This window comes from Lates calcarifer, linkage group LG4 (genome assembly GCF_001640805.2).
Source record: "Lates calcarifer isolate ASB-BC8 linkage group LG4, TLL_Latcal_v3, whole genome shotgun sequence".
Classification (NCBI taxonomy): Eukaryota; Metazoa; Chordata; class Actinopteri; family Centropomidae; genus Lates; species Lates calcarifer.
Genome location: NC_066836.1, coordinates 16882846 through 16893382, shown reverse-complemented (window position 1 = coordinate 16893382; position 10537 = coordinate 16882846). Strand labels below are relative to the sequence as shown.

At 39.8% G+C, this 10537-nt stretch overlaps 1 protein-coding gene across 2 annotated transcripts; it reads left to right on the top strand.

Moving 5' to 3' along the window:
- Positions 1-350: 350 nt before the first annotated feature.
- mtf2 (metal response element binding transcription factor 2) lies at positions 351-10350 on the top strand. Of its 2 annotated transcripts, none has more exons than XM_018677141.2 (15): positions 351-598; positions 1305-1506; positions 1715-1796; positions 2781-2891; positions 3050-3150; positions 3351-3526; positions 3665-3760; positions 4062-4130; positions 4475-4598; positions 4950-5020; positions 5145-5315; positions 6700-6805; positions 6965-7023; positions 7404-7505; positions 7843-10350. In XM_018677141.2, the coding sequence occupies exons 1-15, from the start codon at positions 594-596 to the stop codon at positions 8216-8218; spliced, it is 1851 nt and encodes a 616-aa protein (XP_018532657.1). In that variant the 5' UTR covers positions 351-593; the 3' UTR covers positions 8219-10350. The 2 variants fall into 2 exon arrangements, with proteins under 2 accessions (XP_018532657.1, XP_018532659.1); XM_018677143.2 differs by having other exon boundaries at positions 352-598; positions 4953-5020.
- The last annotated feature ends 187 nt before the right edge of the window (positions 10351-10537 follow it).

The following is a 10537-nucleotide window of genomic DNA, read 5'->3' as shown; positions in this document are numbered from 1 at the left end:
GGTCATCACATCCAAAATGAACATTTGTCAGTACCATACGATGTGGTAGCGCCAGCGAGTGGCCAAAATATCTACAAGTTGATCAAACACTGCTTCCTTGAACTTTTGAGAGTTGTGAACAAAGAAGTTTCATGTACGAAAATGTCTGACCGTTAATTAATAATGTTTAAAACGTCAGTTTGTATTTCTTATCCGCACCAACAGAAGCAATTCCTCAGAGGAGATTGGCATCTTTTTTGTTTTTAAAAAAAATTAAACACATCTTATGCTTCTTTAAGGGGCGTATATGTTGTGCTTAGCTGCTAAACGCCCTGCCTACAATTTCAAATGTTTGAAAAAAGGTGAACGTAGCAGCGACAACCAGCAGCAGCTCTTCCCATAATGCACTCCCCGATCATCAGCGGGAAACCAAAATGGCGAACGTGCTGGGGGAAAATGAACCGTTTGTTATTTTCTGAAGAAGACACCAGCTCCGCAAGTTTTCGCGATATACTTTTGTAATAAATACAAGTGCAGGAGGAGCGGGACAACAGCGACCATTTCTATCGAGTTATTTTGTTGTACGAGTTATTTGTAGAAGCGGAGGTGACCGAATGAGGTATTGTTGTCATCATGTTTTCCTCCTGTTGGGGGGTGTGGGTCCGACGGTCAGCGACCTGGCCAGGGTTACGGTTTTACATGTGGGTTATCCATGCTAACAATCAGGCCTGGCTGCTTACCGTTTATGGCACAAAACATTATTTTAACATGCAACGTTAGCTGAAAGTGTCCCTTTATTCTCTTCTGTGGCTGGTAATGACCGTGTTCACACAGTATCCGAACAAAGGGAATCTCGGACTGACGTACAGAGGCTTAAAGGAAACAGAAAAATAAAATATTTAGTCTTTAACATAACTTAATTGACAATGTTTTACAACAGAGGGTAAAAAATATTAAATGTAACATTTGTACAATTCTAATTGACAACTGCCACTCACAATTAAATGTCAGTTTAACTTGTATACGAGGATTAAAAATGACTAGAATAACTTCTGCGTTTATTTTTTGCCTGTTTGACGTGGGGTAGATCATAGAAATACTAAACATTGCCCTGCAGCCATCTTACTGATTGCTTAACTGTGGCCGCTCACCAATTAGCACTAATTATGAGTTTAATCACCTGTTCTTTGTATGCACTGTAAGGTTGGTGTAGACTGTAACTTGTTGATAACTATGTAAAGAATGAAATCTCACCTGAAAATATTGTAAAATATATTTCACTTTGTTCCTTGTTGTAAATGCATGTCTCTCCTCCTGTTTTTCAGAGACTCAGGGGTTGTGGACCACCTGTCTGTCCATCACAGAGCTCACCCCCAGCGGCAGCAGCAGGCTGTGTCCTTGTCCCCCACAAGCCTCTCTGCTAGGGGAGAGTATGGAGGAGACGGCATGTCTGGCAGGTTTACAGAGGGACAGGATGTCTTGGCCCGGTGGTCGGATGGCTTGTTCTACTTGGGGACAATCACAAAGGTTAGTGTTAGGAAAGCACACTGGTACTGTGATCATTTTTCTATTGCAGGTACCATCAGATTCCTATATCTAAAACTCATGAAATTTCACACCCTTGTTAGGATTTCAGGTTTTTTGCTTGTGCCTGTAGATGTGTGACACTTGGGCAGTCAGGCTTTAAGAAGAGTGTGGTTTTTAGGAACATGTCTGTCTTTTATGTCTTTTTCAGATAGATCGGGACAAGCAGAGATGCTTTGTTGTCTTTGAGGATCGGTCAAAGTCATGGGTTCTTTGGAAGGATATTCAGACAGGTGAGTTCTTTCAACTTCAAGATTAACATGTTTGTAAAACATTTGGATTTTACTGTTGAATGTTGAATTTGTTTTGTGCTGTCTGCGCCCCTGTCTGTCTGCCTGATTATGTCTTACTTATCTTCCTGTTCTTGTTGCTGACAGTTAACTGTCCACAGTATCTGGTATCAGTACAGCAGCAGTGCATTGACCACATGTGAACATGAGCAAAGGAGGAGATAGACAGAGAGGCTGGGGTCTTTTTACTTACAGATCATTCAGTTAAAATGCAAATATGACACAGGTTTCCTATATAGTACAGGTTAACATGACTTGTGATAGATTAAAAAATATGGAACATATGTCAAATATCCATCATTTAATTGCATATGGATTTTAAAAATATTAACTAATTGAAATGATCCCAATGTTGCTGCACAGCTGTATGTTTGTAGTGTTTTATTTCTCATTTTAAAAGTTAACAGGGGTTGAAAGCCTTGTTTTCTGCTGACCTCCAGTGGTTGAAATTCTCATTTTGCAGTGATATAGAAATGTACTTGCAGTGTTTGACTGCACCCTGACAGTACTGTTTGATGTGGTTACAGGAGAAGCAGCCTAGCAGTCTGGTATTAGGTTAGGCTTTAAAGGATCAATTCAACAACATATTTTCTCATATAAGTAGTAGTAGTCAGTTTCCGTTTCATTTACCCAAATTTTGAGATATTCATATCTGATCTCTGCCTCCACCCCAACACTATCAGGGTGAATGGAATTTGGTTTTGTTGGACTCAGACCATTGACAGATTAGTCTTAAAGAACTGAAATTAAATGTATCTTTTCTCTGTCCTGATTACTCAGGATAATTCACAGCCCTCATCAAAGAAATGATTCCTTTAGTCTAACTTTTCTAGTTGTTAAAACACAATCTAAGGTTTACAGGCCCGCATAACAGCTAGTTTTGAAAGAGTTGTTATTCTTTGCCCAGACGTCTTCTGTCTATTTCAGGGGAGGAAGATGATGAGGATGATGAGGACGATGACATTGTGTGCTCCATATGCCAGGATGAGACTTCAGAGGAACCCAATGAGATTGTCATTTGTGACAAGTGTGGACAAGGTACTGCTCATTGTTTCTGATGCTCTTATACCTGACATTGAATATCTTTATGCATCTAACTACTGAGCTCTAATCTCTGGCCATTAGGGTATTTGTAATTCTTTAAAGAATGACCCAGTTGATGGTAGCTGCATTTAAATACGTTTGATGTCTTTTAGGCTACCACCAGTTGTGCCACTCCCCCATCATTGATGCCTCTGTCATTGACTCAGATGATAAGTGGCTCTGCTCAGAGTGTGAGCTCACTTCTATGCCTAAGGTACAACTTTTAATTTGAGTGTGAATATATAAAATCTTTTGAATATAGTAGTTGTTTGATTAAATGAGCTGACTGATAGCTGTTTCGTGAGAATCATTATTTGCTTTAACTGTAAAGCAAAAACCACAAGATAATCTATAGAGTAAATGGCATGCGTTTCATGTCAGGATAAACATGCTTTTTGTCTGTGTGGTGCACAGAGGGGGGGGGCACACAGGAGGGGAGCGTCTGCTAAAGGCTTCCTGCAGCCACAGCAGCAGCAGCAGCACATGGAGCTGCACCTGTCCTTCCCGTACGCTCCGGAAGAACTGGTGTGGGACCAAGGCCACAAAACTAACACCCAGCAGTGTTATTGCTACTGTGGAGGCCCAGGAGAGTGAGTAACACATTATATACGTTAAAGTGCATATACAAGAATCTGAATGCAGAATTTCTCACATGCATATGTTCTTAAAAATCTTAATATCACACATACAAATACAGTAAACCACCCACTTTATTTCTTTCCTCCTAGGTGGTACCTGAAGATGTTGCAGTGTAACAGGTGTCAGCAGTGGTTCCATGAGGCCTGTCTCCATTGCTTACAGATGCCCATGCTCTACGGAGATAGGTGCAAATACCACTATCCTAAATGATTTTTTCAGCAGTTGAGAATATTCATTCCATGGTTGGTGAAAAAGCTCCTGAAGGGCTGACTAAACCATAGCTTAACCATCTTTCTATATCGGCACATATTATCTAATATAGTGCTGCAAACAGTAGCAACAGTGCATCAGCTTCATGCTATGTTATTAATTTTCACTAGTGCAACCAACAGAAAATTACCGTTATTAAATCTTTTTAACCCTTTGGTCACAAACCATTTTATAAATAAAGTCAGCTGACATTGTAATGTGTTTTTTCGCCTTCAGGTTTTATCTGTTTGTTTGTTCCGTTTGCAATGGTGGACCAGAGTACCTCAACCGACTGCCTCTTAGATGGTAAAGAGTCTTAAGATGCATTTTCAACTTTGACACACTTAAAGTCATTCTTCGAAACAGTAGATTGGTTAATAAAGTACACACACATGTGACTGATCTTCTTCCTAAAGTATCTGTTTTTAGATACAATGTCCCGTCTTACATTAAGTGCTAGAGACCTAAATAAAGTCTTACATTTATCTTATTTTGTTTTTTGTTTTATTTTTTGCACATTAACATCGCCACTGTCTCTTACTAACTCCCACAATTCCTGCATTTTCTACAAATATTTGGTCTTCTTTTTATGATATTGTTTTTGAACTTGACTGAGTCAAGAAAATACTGTGTTTACTTAAATATTTCAGGGAAGATGTCACACACTTGAGTCTGTACAACTTGAGTGTGATCCACAAGAAGAAGTACTTTGACTCTGAGATGGACCTGATGGCTTATATCAATGACAACTGGGAGCTGCTGCAGCTCGGGGAGGTGAGGAGACAAGTCACCAGTTTTCATGAGTAGTGCACAGATGGCCACTCATGGAAACACAGTGTATGTTTTTGTGCAAAGTTTTTTTTTTTTTTTTTTTTTGGTGTAACACTTGTATCAAAAGTTAGCTGTTTGTATAATATGTGGCAGTGAAATGCACCAACACATCACAAGCTGATTGGAGGCCAGAAAACCACATTATTAGCCTGTCCTAGAGGGTTAATTATTTCTAAATTATAATACCCTGACTGCCAGATTGGGTTTTGAAACCATATGGTGTTGATTTGTGTTTGTTCTTTTTTTCTTGCACCCTGACTTTCCTGTTTGGTAACCTCCCCTCCCCCGTGTCAGCAGCTTGCCAAGACTCCAAGATCAGAGCGATATGAAAGTGTTCTAGAGGCATTAAACAACAACAGCAGCATGTAAGTTATTTCCTTCAGCATTTAATGTTAGATGATGTTGATGATAGCCTGGTCAACTGACTATTTCTTGTGTGTGTTCCTACCCATCATTGCTCCCTCTCTCTCCTTTTTCTGTCTCATCCAGGTTCATGTCAGGGAAGGAAGTAAAGAAAAAGAAGCACTTATTTGGCCTGAGGATCCGTTTCCCTCCTGCTCCCCCAAACTCTAACGAGCCAACCAGCAGAGTGATGGAGAGGGCTTCACATGAAATCACCATTAAGGGATGCAAGTCCACCAAAGCCCCGTCTGGCATGAGGTAAGAACTTATACTAATAAAATTAAACTTATACTTGTCTGAAGTTAATGTTTTACATATCCCTTCACATTCATCACTGAAAGCTCTAAAGTGCTGAACTGATGCCTAAAAGTGATACAGCCTGCAACAAGCAGTGGTTTGATACTGCCCTGCACTTTATAAATTGTTTCATAAAATGTGACTGTTAAATGTTGTTTTTAAACCTTTTTTTGAATCTTATTTTCCCATGTTTTTTGGTGTAAATGATTGATAGGGACAAAAATCTTTGGAGGTATTGAGCAAGAATGATCCAACTGGGCAATAGTCCACATCAAGGTCAAGACAAGTCCACTCAAGTGCTTGTTCTTGTTTCTGATGGGCTCAGATTGTTATTGTAAGTGCCTGATAACATTATGGATAGGATATTCCTACAGAGATAGACCTTTTTTATTAAAGAATAAGATCCTTTTTGTTTAACGGGAAACTCCATTTTACTGAGTAGAACACAGGAGTTGTTGGAATACTACTGCCGATCAGTTTGTTTATGTTATTGTGTGGTACTTATGTAAAGGATCTGAATACTTCTTCCACCACTGAAAATCACGCAACAATACTTGATTTATTCTTCTGCATTGAATCGACTTTGTAGCTACAGTGTAGATAGCCTGACATGTACCTCCCTAGAAATATAACTGCACATCATGGCGATGCAGACCATAACAGCTGTGATTGGTCTGCTTGGTCAGCTTGTGCCAGCTCATTCATGTCTCTCAGTGGCTGGACGAGCACAGAAAACTCATCCTCCCATCAGCCTCACTCACTTCAGCCGTCATACACACCATCTCCCTTTAACAGTAGCAGCAACATTAAGTACATGAAGAAACTCGACACACTGGCACAGAAACCCCACTGCCTGCTAGCATTTTGGCAGTGTAACTTCTGAGCGACACACCAGGTCACAAGTATAAATGTACAGGACAGTGTAGAAGTATAAACCAAGCTTTACACAAACAAAGAGATGTAGGCAGTGGTCAGTAGAATCTGGTAGAAATACACAAAGATGTTTCTGGTTAAACAAAGGATCTTAGTCTTCAATAAAGAGGTCTGTCTCTGTAGGAATCCTACCCATAATGTTGTCAGACACAATCTGAGCCTGTCAGCGGCAAAAAGAAACACTTAAGTGGACTTACATTGAAGTGGAAAACTGTCCATCAGATTATGTTGCAGCAGCTGTTTGCGGCGGCCAGGTATGTTCTTGTTCAATACTGCACCGATTCCAAAGATTCCCTGTCAATCATTTACACCTAAAAACACAAGGGCCAGGTTAAAAAATACCAGTTATCCTTTAATGCACAGCTGCCATTACTTGTGAAACTGTTGAGAAATATTGTTATTATTGCTCTAGACCTTTAACCAATGGCACAGAGAAGAAGAAGAAAAAGAGGAAGCAAGGAGCTCGTTCTCTGGAGACTCTGGCTAAACCACAACGCTCCAGTGAACTCTTGTCCCAGGTGTGTGTGTTTGTGTGTGTGCAAATTTGTATGCATGTCTTGATGGGCGTGAGGTGGGTGTGTACATAGCTGTTAAGAGGGGTGGGCATTCTTGTATTCTTCTGTATACATCTGAGCTCAAACTGAGAATTGCTAACAGTTTTTACTTTGCTTTGACAGCAAATAAGAAAGCCTCTACCACTAGAGTCCCATGCATTTGATCACCTAACTTCTATCAAGTAAGTAAGAAACTAGTGCAAAATGTAGTCCTACACAAGCATGACTATTGCATTGTGTAGTTGTGAGGATACTGTTCAGTTAAGACAGCTGGCTAACAACTGTTACAGATTGTTTTTTGATGATTTAGTCTAAATCAGAAAAATGGCAAATCCTTACATTTTAGACACTGGAACCAGAGACCTTTTGGCATTTTTATTTGATAATTGACTGAAATGATTAGAGATTTTCAAAATGGTTGCATTTTAATTTTCTGATTGTTTCAGCACTGTGTATTGTGAAAATAAGTTTCAGTAGCAATTTTCTTTTTCTGTCTTTAATGTTTTTATCCAACTGTCTCTCTCTCTCTCTCTCTTTCATTTTACCATCCCCACAAAACCAGGAGTGACAGGTCTCTGCTGTCTTCACGAACTTCAGATGTGGAATCCATAGGAGCCCTGAGCACCTCAGAAACTACCTCAACTAGCATTTCAAGACAGTCCAGGTACGCCTGTTAAGCAACTGCAATATTTACACCTTTCTCACTTTGACTCTATGGCTCTGTAGATGGTAATGCTGGTCTGCTATTTCAATCCAACATGGCAACAGATATAAGATGGATTGCCATGACATTATGATCCCCAGAGGATGAACATGCAGCATGTTAGCATTGTCGGTGTGAGCATGTTAGCATGCTGATAGTAGTATCTACCTCAAAACATCACTCTATGCAGCCTCATAGAGATGCAAACACAACTAAGGAGTCTTATCATGTTTTTGTTATTTCCCTCAGAATTAAAAGTTTTTTTTAACTTCCTCTTTTCCTATCAAACACCCTCCAGCCTCTGTAGCTCCAGCAAGACACGTACAACAGCCTGTGTCATGCCTGTTTCCTCTCCACCCATAAAAAGGAAACGTGGGCGGCCACGGCGGGCCCTGCAGCCCCCTAACCCGGAGATCCCCCCTCCCAGCCACACAGACCCAAACCCCTCAGCGACGGAGATGCTGAGCACCCTGCCAGGGCTTCACTCAGCAGACATAGTTCATGGCATGGACCCCAACAGCCAGCTCTCCCACCTCAAAAGCTCCATCAGCAGCTATTTCGGAGCAGCGGGGCGGCTGGCTTGCGGGGAAAAGTACAAAGTCTTGGCCCGACGGGTCACCCTCGACGGCAAGGTGCAGTACCTGGTGGAGTGGGAAGGAGTCACTGCCTCTTAGGCTTGTCACTGTCGTCATCACCTCTAACTTTTAACCAGCACCTACAGGAGGTTTAAGGCTGTGGTGAGGATGCTTGCACAGCCTGTGTTCAGAGCATTAACTGATATATGCCTTTGTTTAGTTTAGACAAGAGCAAGTTTTGCCTGTTAAGCTTTACTGTAAAGCCTACTGGTTCTGTGCAGCCCAAGGTGACCATAGCACATTTAAACATGTCTTTTCTTCATGTGTTTAAAACTTACAATTAATTGATAAAGACGAGGTATTGTCATAAAACCACACCATATTTGTGTTATTCTGCTTTTAACTTTCATTATCTGCTTTGAATGTTTACACAAACCCCTGTTTATTCAGGGGCAAATAATTGATCAGTGCACTGCACCTGTAGGCTTTCAGTGAAGAGCTATTGTGCTTGATTTTTGATCCAGTGATATGCTTTTCATTTCCATACCCAATAATTATGAAACTGTACAAAATGTACAAAAATGTAGTTGGTCAGGCATTTAAAACGGTGAATCCTGGGGGATAAGAGAAAGAGGGGTAGTTTTGCTCAAACATATTATTTTGACAAATTGCAATCATTCAGTGAAGAATTACACGTTTGGTTAACTTTTCTTATCAAATTTGGTGAATAAAAACATAAGTGTTCTCTCCTTCTCTAGTCCCAGCTGCAAGTACCTGTTGTTGCCTTGGGCAGATATATCCCTCAATTCTGTTTGGAAAGAGTGCTCGTTTGTGAGCAGTTCAGGAGGAAATCAAAACAAAAGAGATGTGCTGCTGCAAATGTTTATTATTTTATATAGAATTATACTACATTTATTATTACCTTTTCTACTTGTACCTTCTTGTATGCCCTTTTCTGTTCAACAGGGCAGATTTCTTTGATTTTCTTCTCTTTTTTTTTTTAAATCATGGATTGCACATATCAAATTATATCTGTTAGGCCATCATCAGATAAACTGATAAATTGAGCTTTTTTTGGCCCCTAAAAGGCAGCATTTAGCATGTAGGTCATAACTCCCAGCAGTTTTAAATTTAAATCAAGTAAAGTGGATGAAATGTTCAGAAAACTCATACCCAATAGGATACCTACTAAACTGCATTCTGAGAAACTAATTTTGTTTTCATTGTAACAATTTTGTTAAGAAGCTTAAATGTCTTTGTCTAAACACATATCCTTTTAAAGCATTTTGATTTGAAATTGATAAATGACTGTTGTCTTTGAAATCTTTAAGGACCTATTTAGTTTTACTTTGTTTGATAGTTACTCAAAAAATAAAGTGCTGCGTAAGATGAATGTTTTATACACAGTTCCCGGTTCAGAATTGTTTTGCGATTTTCTTTTTTTCCTTCTTTTTTTGTTGCTGCCTATGCAAGTTAGTCCTGGAAAAATGTATTGTTTCATACAGATTGACGACGGGGAACTTAAGCATCACTATTTTAATGATTTGACTCAGGCGTTTCAATTTTGTGACGGGTGCAACAAAAAATGCACTTGGATTATTGCTTTCACAGTCAAGCTCACCTTGTAGTCTACACACTCAGGATATGCCCCAAAACTTCACTGTATTGCATAGGCCAGCATTTGCAGCTTGACAGGAGGTTTTGATGTAAGTTATTTACTCAATGTTTTTGGTCAGTATTTTTATATTAGGTCCTCCGTTTGTCACATTTCTTTGGACCATTATGTAAGTATGCTTTCTTTTCTACGAGCAAAATAATTTGTAGTCCATTTTTACTGCTACGCTCTCTTGTTTAAACTGAGTCAGAAAACAATCACTGGAATACTAATATGCTGTATGTCACTGCAAGAGGGAAAGATTCAGTATGGCTGTCTCCTTTTGGAGATGTTTTCATTAAAATGGACAGACCTTTTTGACATTGATACCTCTTCCTTGAACGGATGTAGTCAGTGCATTTAAAGCTTCTCTCCTCTGTTCAGTCAGTGTCTCGGCCCACTTGTTGCTACCACTGACTTCCAGCAGGCTTCTGCAGCCAAAGAAAATACATGTAACGTCTGCTTTGTCTCTTGAGATTCTTCTTATTACATTTTTATACATCATTATATAGGTTGACGTGTTACTTCTGAATCTGTTTTGTTAAAGGATAAATAAAAGCAGATATTTTGAACCGTTGTGGTGAGTATTGTGTGTTTAATTTGCTGCTTGTGGCTAAAGTTTCAGTCTCCTAGCGTCCTCAGATAAACCTACCGTTGGAAATCTGACAGCTCCGGTACACGCGCCGCTCTTCCCGGCCACTGTCATTGACAACCCTCTCCACCAATCATTTCACAGACAACGTCGCCTTATCCAATCACAAAAT

Excerpts from the sequence above, each read along its gene's own strand:
- mtf2 (XM_018677141.2), top strand. Across the intron at positions 1,797-2,780 it reads TTGGAAGGATATTCAGACAG|GGGAGGAAGATGATGAGGAT; the intron begins GTGAGTTCTTTC and ends TGTCTATTTCAG. Across the intron at positions 7,506-7,842 it reads AGCATTTCAAGACAGTCCAG|CCTCTGTAGCTCCAGCAAGA; the intron begins GTACGCCTGTTA and ends AACACCCTCCAG.